Raw genomic sequence first — 20235 nt, forward strand, 5'->3', positions numbered from 1 at the left:
GAACTCCCACTCCAAACTTATTTTCTTATCTTTATCAAAGATAAGATTTGGTTTTGTGCAGCTTTTAGCTAGTTCAGTCAAAGTGGGGCATAATTTGTTATACTTTTTGTGTTAGGATGGTCGTTCCCTTGGCATTGTTTTGCCGTTTTAACTAGTTTATGTGGATTCTTTTTTATTAACGTCAGAATATATGTAAGTGATATATTGCTTTATATTAACATTAGTGTGGTCTGTATGTGTTTTTGTCAGAAATATGTATTTATCTAATTGTAATATACAGGATAGGAGCATTGTTCTTGTTGTTCCACCTATGTATGGGGATTTGAGCCTTCTTCTTTTTTTTCTTTGTTTTCTTTTTCATTTTCTTTTTCTTCATCGTCTTCTTTTTTTTCTCCTCCCTTTCCTCCTCCTCCTCTGCCTCCTCCTTTGCCTCCGTCTCTGCCTCCTCCTCTGCCTCCTCCTCCTCCTCCTCTGCCTCCTCCTCCTCTGCCTCCTCCTCCTCCTCCTCCTCCTCCTCCTCCTCCTCCTCCTCTGCCTCCTCCTCCTCCTCCTCCTCCTTTGCCTCCTCTGCCTCCTCCTCCTCCTCCTCCTTTGCCTCCTCTGCCTCCTCCTCCTCCTTTGCCTCCTCCTCCTTTGCCTCCTCCTCCTCCTTCGCCTCCTCCTCCTTTGCCTCCTCCTCCTCCTTTGCCTCCTCCTCCTCCTTTGCCTCCTCCTCCTCCTCCTCCTCCTTTGCCTCCTCCTCCTCCTCCTCTGCCTCCTCCTTTGCCTCCTCCTCCTTTGCCTCCTCCTCCTTTGCCTCCTCCTCCTCCTTTGCCTCCTCCTCTGCCTCCTCCTCCTCTGCCTCCTCCTCTGCCTCCTCCTCTGCCTCCTCCTCCTCTGCCTCCTCCTCCTCTGCCTCCTCCTCCTCTGCCTCCTCCTCCTCTGCCTCCTCCTCCTCCTCCTTCTCCTCTTCCTCCTCTTCCTCTTCCTCCAGCTCCACCTTTTCCATCTTTTCTATCATTCAGTCTTTAGTATGCAATTATTTTTATAAAAACGTCTCTTTTTATCTTTGCAGCTTCTGTCCTACATGAATGCTTACAGCACCTTTTACCACCAAGGAACAGACTTGTGCACAGAACTGGACCCATCACTCAAATCAATTAGTCAGGAGGTATGTCGTAAAAGTTGATTCGTATTTGAAAAGAGGGATATTCTATTTTTGTACGGTGATTGTTAGTATGTGGGAACGTAGTACAAGGTGATCTGTGTGTGGTTGCGTCTGGGGTGGCTTGAATCTGTGGCCAGACCTATTCTGTCATCGTACTGTCTTGATGCTGGATGGTGTCCTCAGCGTAGGTCAACCAGTGTATTTCTTGTTGGGTGTGATTTTATTTTATTTTATTTTATTTTTTTTTGTGGATCTTTTCTCTGCGGGTTGTTTGTGTATTGAGTTTGACGTTTTTTCTTGAAGGGCATCTTCAATGAGTACTGTAATGTTTCCTTATCCCTCCTTAAGAGATTCCATCTATCTGAGCTCTCGGTGGAGGAAGGGTCATCCCTATACTTCTATATTTGTTTTTATGTTTCGTAATCTTTATTGATAAGTGGATATTACAAAAGACTATTACAAAAGACAAAAACGACTTGGTAACAATGTGAGCACTGAAACAATTGGTTGTTTTAAAAGAAGATTAGATAAATTTATGGATTGGGATGAAAGGTGGTAAGGTACACGGAACTGCCTAGTGTAGGCCTTATGGTGTCTTGCAGTCTCCCCAATTATTATGTTCAAATGTTCGTACTTCACAGGTTGAACAAATGCGAACAGCAACGTCAGAATTAGAAAAAAGTCTTGAAAATCGTCATGCTGGAGTAACAGACAAAGATATCATTCCCGTGAGTAACCAGGACTCCACCCATGATTCTCTCGTGTCCCAAGATGGCTTTCCGCACACCCAGGTCACCATGCACGGCTATCTCTTCAAGCGGTCTGCAAATGCGTTTAAGACATGGAACAGACGTTACTTCACACTACAGAATAATCAGCTTGTCTACAGAAAGAGATCAGGTAAGATTACCTATTTTCATCCCAATACTATATATATATTTTTAAAAATTTTGTTTTATTTCTTATGTATGTGTGTGCTTAGTGTTTACGTGTTACATATTTACTCGTGGAATTGATACCTTTGTTCTTGCTTGTTGACATAGTGATCATGCAAATATTCAGGATACATATTAGATAAAAGACTAGAACGGCATTATGTTATCTTTCATCGGGAACAACATTAGGAGCCTGCTTGTGGCAGTTCTACGAGAGGGACGTTGGAGAGGGTCAGCTCTCTCTCACTTGTCTTCGGATTCCATCAATAACCTTGCTTCTGTCTTGAGGCTGCTCCATTGTGGGGACATTTGGTGTCTATACCAGAGCAGTCTTGCCTCCACTTGCTCCCATCCTCCTCCTCTTCCTCCTCCTCTTCCTCTTCCTCCTCCTCCTCCTCCTCCTCCTCCTCCTCCTCCTCCTCCTCCTCCTCCTCCTCCTCCTCCTCCTCCTCCTCCTCCCAGCTGGTGAATTAGGAAATGTACAGACTTGTATAACATAAACAGTAGGTTGACATTTCATCCTGGAGAGATCTATTTGTATTAAAAAGATGTAGGTGGTGCCAGTTACTGGGGAACTGTAGGTCTCTTGCAACATGTACATTGAACAACCATGATGTAGCCTTATTCCCAACCCTCACATAATAATTATTGCCTTGCATTTGACTGACTAGAAGCCTATAGCTTCTTGGTGACTGACCGTGCTCTTTGGGTCCTACTATAGATCACTTTGGGGAAAAAAAAACCTGGGCTGTTGTTTGTATTGTACTAGCATGGGAGGGACCAGTGCTAGTGGTTGTCTTGCAAGGGGGACAACAGTTGTCTTCCTGCTGCCCATTTGCGAAAACCTTGAACCTCCTCACCTCAGTGGAGGTGCAGCTCGAAGGGGCTGATGCTTTGTATTTGGACCAAGTGTCAACTCTTAGATGTATTTCTTGCACCTTTTCACATAGAGCTGACAGCCAGCATTTGCCCCCCTCCTTCTTTTATCTGGTGACCTAGAAATAGTGTGATACTAATTCCACACAAACAACAGTCCAAAGTTTCTTTACAGACAAATCTATGGAAGGGCTAGGGGGCCATTGCCAGCCACTATGGCTTTCCAGTCATTGAAACTTGAGGCAAGAATTCTTGTATGGAAGGGAGGGGGTCTGCCAATTAAATGAAGTGGCCTTGTTGTGAATGTGCCGTGTCTTGCTGCATTGCTTCTGACCCAGGGCAGTGGGCAAGATGCAGGGATGACCCATCATCCAGGAGGAGCCAAGAAAAGAGGGAGGGAAGGGTAGTGGATGGGAATGGAGTATGTGGGGATGAAATGGGTGGGGGTGGATTTATGCCTTTGACTTTGGCTACCTCCCTTGTAAGAGGGGGGAAAGCTGTTTGTATATGTATATATGTATATATATATATATGTATTAATGTGGAACTATTTCAGTATCACTGGGTTACAGTAGTGGTAGAAAGGGAGCAGCTAGTCATTGCTAGGTTTCGGGATGTGAAAAGATGGAGGAAAAATATTTGTTAGAGGTCTTGGGCTTAGTTTGGAGACTGAATATTAGTTCCTCAGGGCTGCACCTCCAGATATGAGAATGTTGGTAGGTATTAACCCCTTGAGTACCAGATGTGTGTTTTGTGACACCTGCGTTTCACGGCTGAGTGCACCCGCCAGGAACCGAGCGTGCTCCCCGTGACACGCACATGTCACAGGTATAAGCTGTGTGTATTGAGGGCTCTCAAGGCCTCGGTTTCTGGGTCTGTGTTTACAAACATAAGGCTCCAGCCATTCGTGGGACGGTTTGAAACGTTTGTTTACGTAAGGTTGACGGGTCGGTAAAGAAGGGGTTAAAGATAGGTGGCAAGGAAATGATTTGACATCCATCTTGCAGGACCACCATGTGCAGGTATTCGTTGTTGGTTCCTTTGTATTTAGATACGTTCATGTAATTAGTTTTTAAGCATATGGAAACAGTATGATTGTAATTATGATTTGTTCAGTACTGAATTTTTTTTTTTTTTTGGCTTGTATGATTGCATTTCTTTTGAAATATTGAAAAAAAAATTATGATTGCCTTGAAAACTATTTTCACTTGCAGTTTCTTATTTCCTTTGCTGCTTACAAAGGAAATGGAAAGACTAACAGAAATAATCCAAGAGGTATCGATGAACTATGTCAAGCATTTCTAGAAGTAGAAGCTTTTGCTCATCACCTTTGCTTGGCAATAGAGCCCACATGAGGGCTAATAGGTCTTTTGGTCATGTTTATGCTCATTGGTCGAATTTTTTCCCACTTGTGCGAGCTACCTTCTTTCCTGTGCCTGTCAAAACACAACCTGAGCGGAAGTCTCGTGCTCAGTCAGCACCCAGATGATGGTCACAGCTCATTACCACCTAAATTGTTTTCTTTTCATCACTTCAATGGTAGTCTGAGCTCATTTGCATTGGCAAGTTTTTATTAATTGCTTTGCTTGATGTAATGCATATTTATTAGGGTTCAACTCCCTTCACTGATTCACACCCGAATTTATAATTTAGAAATAAATTGTTAGATTTTTATTTCTAACTCTTTGGTCTTTTTATTTCAGTAATTATTGTTGGATCACATTTTTTTTTTATTGAGAGCAGTCATTGATGAATAAATTGTGAATATTTCACGACACTGTATGTGCATAAAATTAACACTGCCAAATTGGGTAATTGTAAAGCAGTATCAGTGTATCATGATGCATGTGAATAATCAATTTTACTTTTTTTTTTCAATTGCTGGTTTCTTTAGACTAGGTGAGATGATGGAACCGTCTCCGTTTGGCTTATATATGCGAAGTCTTTCTTGGATTTTGTATTTGCTTATGTGTCAGTACCAGATGAATGAGCGCACACAGAACTGCATTGCTACTGACCTGGGCGGTTGGTGGAGGGCAGGGATGGACTTTCATCCACAAGGAGCTGAGATGAGAAGAAGCAAATGGGTGATGGATTGGAGTGGTTGCATGCCTTGTCTGGCTACCTCCCTTATTAAGGGGAAAAAGCCATTTTGGTATATAGAGATCAATACCAGAGGCCCTTTTCTCTCATATATGGGGTATGGCCAAGTCAAAACACTCATTTCATACACAAATGAAACCTGTATAATGACCCTCTCATCTCAGCATCTTGTGGATGAAGGGTTACTCTGTCCCCTGCTACATACTTGGGGGTCAAGGGCAGTGCAGGAAGGCACAGTAGGGCTTGATAGCTGGAGCTGGTTTACCCCCACTGCTTCATCACACAATAACCCATTCCCTCATCCTCATCCATTCAAGATAATTCATGAAGCAGATGAGAGGAATATCCATTCTTACTGCATCATCTTTTCATTCATTCACAATCTCCTCCTTTCAATCCTGTCATTTGCACCCTCTCTTCCTTGCTCAAAAGACATTCTAAAGTCTTGTTCACTGTGTCCTTCCACCTCATTCTTGGTCTTCCTCTTGAGCTCACTCCATCCACCTGAGCTTTCCACACTTATTCTCTCAAATCACTTCACCTGTTGATTTACCTTATCCAGTGGCTCTCTTTGCACCCAAATTGTCTGCCTTGCCACCATATTTCTCTTCATGCACATTCTTGTGATGCATTTCTCAAACACCAGCTGTCTACACACCAAGGCTTAATTGTTATAACGGAGTAGCCAGCTAAGGCATGCATCTATCTAATACTGTTACTACCATCACCTCTGTTACCACTGTAGTAACTACAGTTTAATTCCATTGTTACTGTTCTCTTCTATGGTTTTGTATTTCTTTTTTCGCTTTCAACTTTCTTTTCATCACTGTCTTATGTAAGAATGTCATTCACCATATCTTTCTTTAGGAAGTAGGTAATGTTTCTTTATGAGGGTTGATTAAACAGAGGTAAAAGTTTCCTTTTCTTCCCAAATAATATTACACTTAAAATGTCAATTTACACCATGGGACTCCCCACAGGAATCCTCAATTTACTCACTAAGCCACTTTGCACCAACATCACAGCTTCCTCAGTCCAATGATCTTTATTCTTACATCTAAGTGCCTCCCCTATGGATGTGACTTTTCTCCTGTGAACCAATAAAATTTTCTCCTCCACCCTTTCTCCGATCAGAAAGACTGTTACAAATGTCTTAACGTCGTACGGCTGGCATCGGCTGCTGCCCGCGAGATTTAAGGCCCGTACTGAAGAGGTTAAGCAATACTGCTTACTCAAGCAATCACAATATCGATGCATGACTGGCTTAGTTTACATATTGTTACATCAGCATTATACAGCAATAAAATCTAGTCCCTATCAGTTGTTTATAAACTTTAGACAAGGAGCAAGATTGTGCAACTCCTTTGCGGCTATTATTTACCAAACATCCAATTCGTAAAATGAAATTCTCATCATCTACCCCTCCATCTACCTTTTCTACCTTTACCAGCTTCTTACTAATACCCATCCATCACCAATTTGTTTCCCATTTATCTTAGGTCTTTGTGAATGTACTGTCTTGGTGCAATGCTTCTGTCCTGGGCAGTGAGGGTGGGGGTGGGGTGATGGCCCCACATTCTTCTCAAACAAATCATCTCATACATACATATACCAAGGGTTTTTTCCCCCTTGCAAGTGAGGTAGCCAAAGTCAAAAGGCATAATTCCACTCCCACCCATTTCATCCCCACCCATTCCACTCCCATTCATCACCCATCCTCCCTTTCTCTTTTCTTGGCTCCTCCTGGATGACAAGTTATCCTTGTATCTTGCCCATTGCCTTGGGTCAGAAGCAATGCAGTGAGACACAGCACATCCACAGCAAGGCCACTTCATTTAATTGGCACCCCCCTCTTCGTCCCCTCATGGAGAAAAAGAAATGGTGAAAAATCCCTCCAGGCTGCGTCAAATATTATTCGCATGTAACCACTCCCTAAATTCCCCATCCCCCACCCACTCCCTTCCATGCATCACAGCATCATCCATACACAACCATTCTCCACTCACCCCTGTCTTCTCCCTTACTTCCTCAACAGACACCCCCTCTTTCTCAATGCCCCCTCCTGTTCACTCCATCCATCTCTGCCTTCCACACTTCTTTTACTAATATTTCTTCATTCTTTCCACATGTCCAAACCACCCCAATACTCTTTCATGAACCCTATCTCCCAATTCCTTTTCCATTCCTGCTCTCCTCCTCACCTTGTTTCTCACTCTATCCAGCCTAATAACCCCTACTATACTTCTCAGACATTTCATTGCAGACACATTGAAACTTTTCCTCTCTTCCTCTCTTCCTCTCTTATGTTCCATGTTTCTGCCCTATACAGTACTGTTGGCACAATCACCTCTTCATGCAATCTCCTCTTAGCATCCATTCCCAAATGTCTATTTTGCATGACACTTTTTAATCCCTCAAGGCATTTACTTGCTTCTCTCAATCTACAATCTACCTCTACCTCCACTCCTCCCTTTCCTGCCACATGTGCCTCGAAGTATCTAAAGCTATCCACTTCCTCCAGTCTCTCTCCTACACTCACTTCCAAATTGCTTATCAATTTAAAAACATAAAAAAAAATCCTTTCTACCTCCCTTACATTCCAAGTCTCTGCTGTGTATAGTGCCATATATACAATCACTCCATACAATTTTTTTTTCTCCATTCATTTCTGAATACCTGTTTCTCATAACACTTCATTCCATCCAGACACTTACTTGCTTCCTTTACTCAATAATTAATTCCACAACCAATTCTCCATTCAGTGCCACATATGGTCACAGAAACTAACTCTTGACTTCCTCCAGTCTTTAACCCTTCACATTCAAGATGCCACTGTCATCATGTCTTCTTGTTGTTGTATATACATATATATACCAAAGGCTTTTTCCCCCTTACATGGGGGGTAGCCAAAAAGAAAAAGGCATAGAAACCACTCCCACCCATTTCATTTCCCATATATTCCACTCCCCTCCACCCTCCTCCCTCCCTCCTATCTTGGCACCTCCTGGATGACGGGTCATCCCTGCATCCTGTCCACTGCCCTGGGTCAGAAGCAGTGTTGCAAGACACAGCACAAGGCCGCTTCATAAATTCGGTAACCCCCCTCTTCGTCCCCCTCATGCATAAAAGGAGAAGACTGGGAGAAATCCCTTCGGGCTGCATAAAATTTTGTACATTTCATTATTTTGACTTTGCCCACATTCATTCTCCAGTTTCTCCTCCCACCTGCCCCTCCAGACTCAGTCACAAACTGCTTGACTCACCTCAGGATTGGCAACAATCATAGTATTGTCCTGAGACAGCAACTTGTTCACTTCCCACATCTCCAGAGTTCTGCAAAACACTTTAGCGTTAATTTCCTTTGCCATCCCATCCACCTACACATTGGACAACCAAGGCGACATCACATGAAGTAGATGTAGCCACACGGTCACCTTAGGCTATTCATTCCTTCCGTTCCTGACCCTCGTATATGTTCCACTAAAGTTAAAACTGTTGACCACAGTCAGCAGACTTCCCTCTCTTCCATACATCTCCTACACAGTCCACATACCCTCTCCATCAGCCTTATGATCATATGCCTTCTTCAAATCCATGGAATTCTAAAATACAGCTTTTGCCAAATATTTCCCCCATACCTGTCTTGATATGAACACTTGATCTATGCATGGTCTCCTCTCCTAATGCTCTTTTCCATTAATTCTGTTTGTCCCCTCTCCATCTCCTCTAACGTCCACACTATATGCCTTGCCGACCACACTCGACTGACTGATCCTCCCTGACTCAAAAAAAAAAAAAAAATTATAATAATAATAATAATAATAATAATAATAATAATAATGATAATAATAATAAAAGATATTGCTGACGGCTTTCAACTTTTAATATCCATCCGTTCTGCCACTCTCTTTGAATCACTCCTTGACCACCTCTATGACTCCACCTCAAGTGTGATGTTGTGTTTAAGGATAAAAGTGTTGGTTATTGCCAATAAAATACTAATCCTGTAGCCTCTCACTCTTCACTCAACCTGCTACTATCACTCTCCGAGGGACCAAAAATGGGGACCAACAAGTGATGGTAGTGCAGGATCACCACACTCAGGTCCTCATCATTGGTCCAAACGGTTATTATATTTTATGACGGATCAGTCCATCCATAGGGAGGAGGTGCCGTCAGAGGTAAAGAAAATGACGAGGGGAATGGTATGAAAGTGGATAATGCCTCGGAAATCCACAGGATGACGGAGATTATTCTTGTGTATTCATTTCGGCTTTTGTCAAACATTTTTATTCAGACTAGGGAAACCCCCATTGTTTCAGGGTAAAAGGGTTAAGGAGACGGTAGTGTTGACGGCAGGAATTTAGGGTTATGACTTTGTTTCTGCTCGCAGGCAAAGAGGTGACGATCATGGAAGAGGACTTGAGGCTCTGCACCGTCAAGGAGGCCTTTGAGATTGACCGACGTTTCTGCTTTGAGGTCGTTTCACCGATGAAGTGAGTGGTCATTCTGAATTAAAGTAATTTGTTATTGTTGTTGCTATTCTTCTTCCTCTTTTTCTTATTTTTCTCCTCCTCCTCCTCCTCCTCCTCCTCCTCCTCCCTCTTCTATTTCTCCTCCTCCTCCTCTTCCTCCTCCTCTTCCTTCTCCTCTTCCTCCTCCTCCTCTGCCTCCTCTTCTTCTTCCTCTTCCTCCTCTTCCTCCTCCCCTACACACACACATTCTCTCTCTCTCTCTCTCTCTCTCTCTCTCTCTCTCTCTCTCTCTCTCTCTCTCTCTTTATGTGTTTTATTTTATTTTATGATTATTATTTTGTAGGACTTTTTTTTCTTCTAATTAAAGTCCTTGTTTTGGTGTCGTCCAGATGCCACATGTTACAGGCGGACAGTGAGGAGATGTATCATGCTTGGATTGATGCCCTCCAGCGGGGCATTGGAGCAGCACTGCAGAGTTCCTTCCATGACCCTCCGGACCTCAACCAGCACGACTCAGACAACAACATGCTCACAGTTATCAAAGGCTCTCCCAGCAGCCAATCGCCATCTCTCACTCCCATCTCTACACCAGAGGCCAACAAGAGCAATTGCAGAATGCAGTAAGTGTAGTGTTGTAGTCTAATAGAACAAAGATTCTAAAAGAATTAAACAGGGTATTTATTTGTTTACTTGTTTGTTTCTGCCCCATACTGTACTGTAGGCACAATCACCCCTTCATACAATCTCCTCTTAACATTCATTCCCAAATGTCTATTTCTCATTACACTTTTTAATCCACCAAGGCATTTACTTGCTCCTCTCAATTTACATTCTACCTCAACCTTCATTCAACTCTTTCCCCCCACATTTACCTCCCAAGTATCTTAAGTTATCCACTTGCTCCAGTCTCTCTCCCTTGATACTTCCAATTTGCTGCCATCCTCACCCCTTGTATATATATCATCACCTTTTACTCGTATTTATCTTCAGCTTCCTTATTTTGCACACCTCAAACTCCATCACTAACTTCCGACAACACCGTATGGGGCAGAAACATGGAACATAAGAGAAGAGTTTAAATGTATTTTAAGATGAAATGCCTGAGTAGTATGGTAGAGGTTACTAGGCTGGATAGAGTGAGAAATGAGGAGGTGAGGAGGAGAGCAGGGGTGGAAAGGGAGCTGGGAGATAGGGTTGATGAAAGAGTCTTGGGATGGTTTGGACACATGGAAAGAATGAGTGAATAAAGACTAGTAAAAGAGGTGTGGAAGGCAGAGGTGAGAGGAGTAAGCATGATGGGGCAACCAAGGATGAGATGGATGGATGGGGTAAAATGGGTATTGGGAAAGAGGAAGGAAGGAAGGAAGGGAGAAGACAGAAGACATGGGTGAGTGGAGAATGATTGTGTATGGATAATGGTGTGATGCATGGAAGGGAGTGGGTGGGGGATGGGGTGTGTGAATGGTATTTTGATGCAGCCCAAAGTGATTTCTCCACATCTTCTCTTTTTATTTACAAGGGGACGGAGAAGGGGGTTGCTGGTTAAATGAAGCTGACTTGCTGTGAATGTACTGTATCTTGCTGCATATCTTGTGACCCAGGGATGACCCATCATCCAGGAGGAGCCAAGAAAAGAGAGAGGGTGGGGGTGGATGGGAATGGATTTTATGCCTTTGTTTTTGGCTACCTCCCATGCAAAGGGGAAAAAAACCATTGGTATATGTATGTATTTATTTGTTTATTTGTGTATTGTTTGTTGACAGATTATGGCAGGAGATCCTGAAGATCCCTGGCAACGAGAAATGTTGTGATTGTAGTTCTCCTGATCCCCGCTGGGCTTCCATCAACTTAGGAATAACTCTCTGCATTGGTAAATATACGTTGTATTTAACTTTGTCTCTTGTCAGAGGAATTGTTAGATCATGTGGTTTGCAATGTTATAACCCTAATTATAGTTACTTTTACAGGATAGAAATTTATCTGTAATTTTCTGTCTGTATACCAAGGGCTTTTTTCCTACTCATAAGTGAGGTAGCAAAGTCAAAAGCCAAGTACCCACTCCCACCCATTCCATTCCCATCCACCATCCTTTCCTCCCTCTCATCTTAGCTCCTCATGGATAATAGGTCATCCCTGTGTCCTACCCACTGCCCTAGGTCAGAAGCAATACATCAAAACACAGCACATCCACAGCAAGGCAGCTTCACTTAGTCCGTGACCCCTTCTCTCAGTCTCCTTATGCAGAAAAAGAGAAGACAGGGAGAAATCCCTTCGGGCTGTATCAAAATATCATACATAATCACATTCTACTCAGCCCCCCATCCTGCACCCACTTCCTTCCTTGCATCGTAGTATCATCCATACACAGCTATCCTCCACTTGCCCCTATCCCTGCCTTCTCCCTTCCTTGTTCAACAGACATTCCCCTCCTGCATCCATCCATCTCATCCTTGGACATCCCTTCAAGTTTACTCCCTCCACCTCTGCCTTCCACACCTCTTTTATTAATCTTTCTTCACTTGTTCTTTCCATGTATCCAAACCAAGAAAGTGCCTAGGGGGATTAAAGTGTAATGAGAAATAGATATTTGGGAATTAATGCTAAGAGGAATTCGTATAAAGGAGTGATTGTGCCGACAGTACTGTTAGGGCAGAGACGTGGAACATAAGGTAGGAAGATGCCTGAAAATTATGGTAGGGGTTACTAGGTTGAATAGAGTGATTGTGTATGGATAATGCTGTGATGCAAGGAAGGGAGTGGGTAGGGGATAGGGGAGGTCAGGGACTGGTATGTGTGAATGATATTTTGACACGGCCAAAAGGGATTTCTCCCCATCTTTAATGTTACTACATGAGGGGAGGGAGATGGGGGGTTTCCGGTTAAATGAAGGGGCCTTGCTGTGGATGTGTTGTGTCTTGCTGCATTGCTTCTGACCCAGAGCAATGAGCAAGATGCAGGGATGACCCGTCATCCAGGAGGAGCCAAGATAGGAGGGAGTGAGGGATGGGCGGTGAATTGGGGTGGAATGGATGGGAATGGAATTTTGCCTTCTGACTTTGGTTTATGTATGTATCTTTTCTTTTGCCTGTGTGGGGGGGATCTCATTATGGTCACTATCCTGGATATATATGTACATTTTTTCGTATTTTTCAGAATGTTCTGGAATTCATAGAAGCTTGGGCGTGCACTACTCCAAAGTACGGTCACTCACCCTTGATGCCTGGGAGAAGGAGGTGATTAAGGTCATGATTGAGCTGGGGAACAGCACCATCAACAAAGTGTACTTGGCCAGCCTTGATCAGAACACAGAAAAGCAGCTCACTATTAAGAAAGCAACACCTGATTGTGAAAGGTACTTTACACATTTTTGACTATCTAGACATTATATTTTGGGTCCTAGATTTTATGATGTATTTGTGTTTAAGAGTATTTTGAAAGAAAAGCAATAGTTGACTTTTAAAATTGTTGCTCTTTTTCTTTTTGTGATTATAGGTAGAATAACTTTAGGATTCTGGCATATAAGATGTCAGTATCAGTAATGGTAAACAAAATGCCTTTAACTGCTGTTGTGTAATTTGAATTTACTTTTCTCTGATTAGGTCAGTACGAGAGGAATGGATCAAGAGCAAATATGTCAAAAGACTTTTTGTGAAGAAACTACCAAAGGGTTCTAGTGATTTGAATTGCATTTCTGCCAAAGAACCAAGTGAAGAATCTGATGTACGTGTAATAAATTTTGTTTATCAAAATGTGTTTGCATGTGTGTGTGTGTGTGTGTGTGTGTGATTCACCGTGGTATTGAATCACGTGTTCGATGTGTGTGTGTGTGTTTGTTTACCTAGTATCTTACAGGAAGGGGAGCTATGCTCATTGTGTCCCATCTCTGTATCTCGCAGTGTCTAAATTGATCTTAACCCCTTCCATACGGTGCCGCACACGTAGGCGTCATGGACTTAGATCTCGGTGGCAGCAACCAATGCCAGCCGTACGACGTGTCGTAATAATACTCGCATCATAAAATATAGTCACCGCTTATATCGATCGTTCTCTCTTCACCCGTGAATTTTGATAACCATAGAAAATGCGATTACAAAAGAATTAGAAAGAATGTCATTATGTAGGGGCGACTACAATAAATATAATCAAGACGCCGATATGGCAGCCTCGCGAATACACTCGCTCCCCATGACGCCTACGTGTGCGGCACCGTATGGAAGGGGTTAAATTTGTGTATGGTTTTTGCATACTTTCGTCTAGTTTCTTCCATACATCCACCACTCTGTGCGGAAAGCTGTTCTTTTTTCAGGTCTTTTCCTAAGCGTTCCCTTTTGAGCTTCCTCAAATGTGCTGTATATCCAGGTGGAGGTGAGGGTGTTGATGGGCTTTGACAATGGGTGACAGGGAGAAAACTATCTCAGCAAGATAGACTTCTGTCTTTAGATAAAATAGAATTCTAAACCATGTTGACATTCTGTATTGAAGTATTGCGTTCTAGAAGATGCAGTGAAGGTTTTGGTTTTCACAGACTCGACATGTCTTTCATCGTACTTGGAGTGTACCACGGAGACGCAGACGGCCACAGAGCCATGAAAGAATTCGCAATGCAAGGAAATCCTCAACACCATCTTCAAGTCAGAGGTAAAAAAAAAATAAAGAAAAAGAAAAAGAAGCTCTGTAATTATTTTTTATTATTTCCCACAGATTTTTAATTGTTCCTAATAATATTGCAAGTACTATATACATGTTCTCTAATAAGGTAGGAGAAAGTTGATGGGTTGAAAGCAATAGGAGAAAGTTGAAGTGTGGATAAAAGCAAAGTGATGAGATTTACAAAGGTGGAGGATGGTAGTGAGGTGGAAGTAAGTCTAAAAGGAGAGAGGCTGGAGGAAGTGGATAGCTTTAGGTATTTGGGGTCGCATGTGGCTGGAAAGGGAGGAATGGAGGTGGAGGTAAATTGTAGATTGAGAGAAGCAAGTAAAAGGCTTAGGGGATTGAAAAATGTTATGATGAATAGGCAATTGGGAATGGATGCAAAGAGGAGATTGTTTGAAGGGGCGATTGTGCCAACGGCATTGTATGGGGACAGAGACTTGGAATTTAAAAAAAGCAGAGATGAAAAATTTAAATGTGTTTGAGGTGAAATGCCTGAGAAGTATGGTAGGGGTTACTAAGTTGAATAGAGTGAGAAATGAGGTGAGGAGGAGAACTGGAGTGGAAAAGGTGGCAGATAGAGCTAATGAAAGATTATTGGGATGGTTTGGACACATGGAAAGAATGAGTGATGAAAGATAAGTAAAAGAGGTGTGGAAGGGAGAGGTGGCGGGAGTGAACTTTAAGGGACAACTGAGAATGAGATGGATGGATGGGGTGAAGGTGGCATTGAGCAAGAGGGGAATGTCTGCTGAGCAAAGAAGGGAGAAGGCAAGAGATAGGGATGAGTGGAGAATGGCTGAATATGGATGATACTGTTATGCAAGGAAAGGAAGGAAGGGGAGGAAGTGGGTAGGGGGTGCTTATGTGTGAATGATATTTTGATGCAGCCCAAATGGATTTCTCCCCATCTTTTTTTCTGCTTGAGGGGACGGAGGGGGGTTGCCTATTAAGTGAATCAGCCTTGTTGTGGATATACTGTGTCTTGCTGTATTGTGTTTGACCCAGGGCAGAATGTGGTGGATGTAGGGCCCATCATCCATGAGGAGTTGAGATGGGGGATGGGGTGGAAAGGGTGGTGGAGGGGAGTGGAATGGGTGGGAATGGGCACATGACTTTGACTTGGCTACCTTCCTTATAAGGGGGAAAAAGCTCTTGGTATATAGACAGATAGATCAAGTAAGGTATATACACTGTCAGACCTCTCCTAACACAACTTTATCATGCCCGAAATTCACGTTTAAGTGAAAAGGTAAAATATCTCGGCATTTGCTGAACATGACCATGCTTCATGATAGCACGATTTGAATAGCCTACTGGGTCGTGTTATGCGCCAGTGTCTGGAGAGGGTTTGGGAACTGAACCTATTTTTTCCCATAAGACCTGTTATTTGCCCAACATTAATTTTGTCCTGCACAGTGGGCTAAGGAACCTGGCACTTGTGTTGGGCGAGGTCTGACTGTACTGCTGTGTTGTTTGTTATTTTAATTTATTTATTTATCTATTTACTTTTTCTGTGTTTAGCCAGGAGAATATGGAAGTTTGTGATAGTTCTGGTGAAGATAGTGTACTGCTGATGGGAGAAGACTTAACCAGTAAAGATACAGAAAAAGTTGCATCTGAAATTCAGCTCATAAGTGATGATAATTCTACTGAAGGAGAAGAGGAAGAGGAAGAACCTGGTAAGTTCTTCATCTCTCACTTCTGATACATGTTCATAGAGCACCATAAGGTTGAGAATTTTTTACATATGGCTGTAGAATACTGATGATGATGATGTCTTGAGTTGATGTTATTGTTGTTGTTATTCCCTATAATACCTGGCCTAGCAGACAGTCTTGTAGTCTTAAGAAAACTAAGTGTGAGAGAAATTTGGGAGTTCTAGTGAGTCCTGACCTTAAATTCAGGAAACAGTGTATTAGTGCCAGAAATAGAGCTAACAGAATATTAGGTTTCATTGTTAGGGCTGTTATGAATAAAATGGCTGAGCAGACAGTCTTGTAGTCATAAGAAAACTGAATGCGAGAGAGATTTGGGAGTTCTAGTGAGTCCTGACTTTAAATTCAGTAAATGGTGTATTAGCACCAGAAATAGAGCTAACAGAGCATTAGGTTTTATTGCCAGGACCATTATGAATAAAAGTGTGGATGTATCAAACTCTATCTGACATTAGGCCCATGCTTGACTATGCAGTACACTTTTGGTCACCATCTTATTGAATGGATATCAATTCACTAGAATCATTACAGAGGAGAATGTCCAAAATGAAACATGGGCTCAGAATTTACCATACGAGGTCAGGCTTTAGCACCAAATATCAGCCTCCGGAAACATATTCATAAACATATCACTCACCGCTCCATGAACACACTGAAAGACCACACTGCTGCATGCCAGACCCCCTGATATCCACCCTTCTGAATCCTCTCTCTCACGAAAGGACAGAGTCCAACTGGCCAGACTGCGGTGCGGCCACCACCCAGCACTTCTAAGCTACCAGAAGAGGCTGGATGACCACATTGTGAACAGCTGCCCAGGATGTAACACTTCACCCCATACCATACAACACATAATGGAAGACTGCATTATACACAATCATGCATGCAAACAACACAACATACACTCTATAAAGGATTTGTGGGAAAACCCAGTTTTGACTGTGGCATTCCTTGGGGAGACGGGACTGCTCGGACAGACAGTCTAGGGAACGACAACAACAACAGCACTCTGGAAAGATGTAGAGTGTGGGGTGATATAGTAGAGGTGTTCAAGTGGATCAAGGGTTTTAACAAGGGTGATGCAGACAAGGTCATCATATTAAGACTCCCTTCAGCTCTGCCATCCACACCTCTTTTACTAATCTTCACTCACTGTTTCCATATGTCCAAACCATCCCAATATTCCTTCATCGGCCTTATCTCCCGACTCCCTTTCCACCTCTGCTCTCCTCCTCACCTCATTTCTCACTCTGTCCAGCCTAGTAACCCCTACCATACCTCTCAGGCATTTCATCTCAAACACATTTAAGCTCTTCCTTTCTCTCTTATGTTCCATGTCTGCCCTATACAGTGCTGTCAGCACAATCACCCCTTCATACAATCTCCTCTTAGCATTCATTCTCAAGTGCCTATTTCTCATGACACTTTTTAATGCCCCAAGGCATTTACTTCTCTCAATTTACATTCTACCTCCATCTCTACTCCTCCCCGTCTCACCACATTCACCCCTAATTATCTAAAGCTATCCACTTCCTCCAATTACTCTCTCTTAATACTCCCAATTTGCTGTCATCAACTCCCCTCCCCTTGTACATCTCATCACTTTATTTTTACCCACATTCATCTTTAACAACTTCTTTTGCACACCTTCCCAAACTCTGTTACCAACTTCTTTAATCCCTCCTCTGATGCTGCTACAACTGCAGTGTCACCAGCTAACAATGATTGGCTTATCTCCAACTTTTCTCCATTTTCTTTAACTATCTCCAATCCCGGGCCCATTACCCTTGCATTTACCACCACCCTATCCATGTACAAGTTGAACAGCTATGGTGACATGATGCATCCCTTGCAAAGTCCTGTCTTTACCTCAAACTACTCACTCCATTTCTAATTCAAACTCAGGCTCTACTACTGTTGTCAAAACTCTTGACTGCTCTTAACATCTTTCCTCCTATCTCATGTACCTGCATTACCTCCCACAGTGCCTTCTTGTCTACTGTCATAAACCTTTTTCAAAATCCAGAAAGGTCCAAAAATATCCTTGCCTTTTCCCAAAGCATTCCCACATATATGCCTTACCACAAAAATCTGATCCACAAAACCCCTACCTGTCCTAAATCCACACTGTTCCTCACCAATTACTCCCTCTGCTCTCCTAATTCTCTCAGTCAAAACTCTCCCATAAGCCTTCCCAACTACACTCAACAAACTGATCCCTGTGAAAATAGTACACTCACTCTTGTCCCCTTTTCCCTTGTAAAGTGGAACTATACAGGCACTCCTCCAGTCCTCTGGCACTCTACTTTCTTTTAACAGACATTAAACAACCTCACCAGCCAGTTCACCATCACTGTACCTCCCCTTTTTAGAAACTCCTAATGACACCCATCTAACCCAGGTACCTTACCTGCTGTCATCATTTTAATAACTGCTTTCACCTCATCTTTCCTTATTTCTCCTTCATTTTCCTCACTCATCACGGTCATTTTCTTAGGCTTCCCACTGCAACTATCTTTCCCTCCCTATTCTCCTTCACATTTAGCAACTCCCTAAAATATTCTGCCTACCTTCCTCTTACTGCCATCTCGTTCATTATCATCTCACTGTCTGCACCGTTTACCTTTTCTTCTCTTCTTGATTTGCCTCTTCCTCTCTTAATTTCATTCCAAAACATCTTTTTATTACTTTAAATTTTTTGTCATATTTTCCCCCCATTTCACATCTACTCTCCTTTTTGACTCCTGTATCTTGCACTACTCTTTTCTTTGTACCTCTTATATGATTCTCTTGTCCTATTTTGCAACCAATCTGTGAATGCTTGTTTCTTCTCTTCTGTAACTTTCTTTGCTCCACCACTCACTACCCTTCCTTCTATTTTGTCACGTCCTCCTTGTTCCACACACCATCTTTGCGCACCTTGTGACTCCCTCCTTGAAACATCCTCATTCCACCTCCACTTCTAGTTCTACTCTATCCTTCACTCCCTTCCACTCTTCTCTCAGCTTCTCCTTGCACTCCACCTTTTTTTTCTCATTTAAGCAGTTTACTCTAAGTACCTCCCTACCTTCTTTCTCCACCTCTCCTCCACTCTAAACTTACCTTTTACCAAAAAATGATCTGATATTCCCCCACTCTTTCTCCTTAGAACATGTACATCCAAAACTCTTCCTACTCTTCTCCTGGTTACCACTATATAGTCCATTAAAGCCCTATCTACCACCCTTCCATCCACCATCCTCTCCCATGTGTACTTATGCTTGACTTTCTTCCTAAACACTATTTGTTATCATCAACTCTCTAGATACATCTCCATCATTTCTCCACTACAATTTTTTCCTGAAACTCCACACTTCCCAACTGCTTCTATTGGTTTGTCTCCTACCCTAGCAATGAGATGAATAAAATTAAATAGATGGCAGGCATTACTGCATTTTGCTTAGGTGTTTATCTAAATGAATTTTAAAACTTCAAACTCTACTACATTGCATTGCTTCTGCAGGAAGTTTATTCCATTCATTTACTACATGGTTGGTGAAGTTGTTTCTACCCACTTCCAAATTAGATAAACTTCCTGACAGTTTGAGACCATTATTTCTTGTCTGATTCGCATTAATTGTAAAAGTCTAGTCACTTTTGATGTTATCAGTTCCCTCTAAAATCTTAAAGACCTGTATCGAATCACCCCTGAGTTTTTTTTTTTCTTTTTTTTTTTTTAGGGAAAATAGATTCATATGTTTTAGTCAATTTTCATATGATTTATTTCAGATATTTAGAACCTCTTTTGTGGCTTGCCGTTGTACTTTTTCCAATCTGTCAATGTCTTTAATGAGATTCAATGACCATATGGAAACATCATATTCCAAATATGGACAAACTAGTGATTTAGCTTATTAATGACAGATGGACTTTTAAAATCAAAAGATCATGCAATTGGTCCTAGAATCTTGTTTGTTTTCTCTTAGGCAGAAATGTAAATGATTTGAGATCATTACTAATAATTACACAGAGATCCTTTTCACCATCCACTTTTGTTAATGAATTTCCAAATAACATGTAATTGTAAGCTTCAATTGCATCTTACAGTCAAAGAACCTCTTGAAGTCTTAAGCCCCGAGTTGCTTCTGTTCCGAGCAGCTGAGCAACACAACATACCTGTCATGGCACATGCCTTGGCTCTCGGCGCAGACAAGAACTGGCAGAATCCTAACGGGGGTGGACGTACTGCCATACACCAGGCAGTCATCAGTGTAAGTTTTTACACCGTGTTCCTTGTGTTTCTTTTCCCCACATTGTGCTCCTAATCTTGTCCTTCTTGGGAAAATATCGGC

At 42.3% G+C, this 20235-nt stretch overlaps 1 protein-coding gene across 3 annotated transcripts in view; it reads left to right on the plus strand.

Moving 5' to 3' along the window:
- CenB1A (Centaurin beta 1A) overlaps positions 1-20235 on the plus strand; it is a 48563-nt gene that overhangs the window by 16860 nt on the left and 11468 nt on the right. Inside the window, exons 7-17 of one of the 3 annotated variants that reach the window (XM_076177409.1) lie at positions 1055-1150; positions 1789-2047; positions 4201-4233; positions 9455-9557; positions 9926-10156; positions 11300-11406; positions 12690-12888; positions 13136-13256; positions 14062-14174; positions 15711-15868; positions 16627-19956. In XM_076177409.1, coding sequence (XP_076033524.1) covers positions 1055-1150; positions 1789-2047; positions 4201-4233; positions 9455-9557; positions 9926-10156; positions 11300-11406; positions 12690-12888; positions 13136-13256; positions 14062-14174; positions 15711-15868; positions 16627-16700 — 1494 coding nt within the window. In that variant the 3' untranslated portion in view covers positions 16701-19956. Of the gene's footprint in view, positions 1-1054; positions 1151-1788; positions 2048-4200; positions 4234-9454; positions 9558-9925; positions 10157-11299; positions 11407-12689; positions 12889-13135; positions 13257-14061; positions 14175-15710; positions 15869-16626; positions 19957-19990; positions 20155-20235 lie in introns of those variants that run through there. The other 2 variants (XM_076177407.1, XM_076177408.1) reach the window with 2 other exon arrangements.

The sequence above is a fragment of the Oratosquilla oratoria genome, chromosome 40 (genome assembly GCF_046742065.1).
Source record: "Oratosquilla oratoria isolate Oo_2021 chromosome 40, ASM4674206v1, whole genome shotgun sequence".
Lineage (NCBI taxonomy): Eukaryota > Metazoa > Arthropoda > Malacostraca > Stomatopoda > Squillidae > Oratosquilla > Oratosquilla oratoria.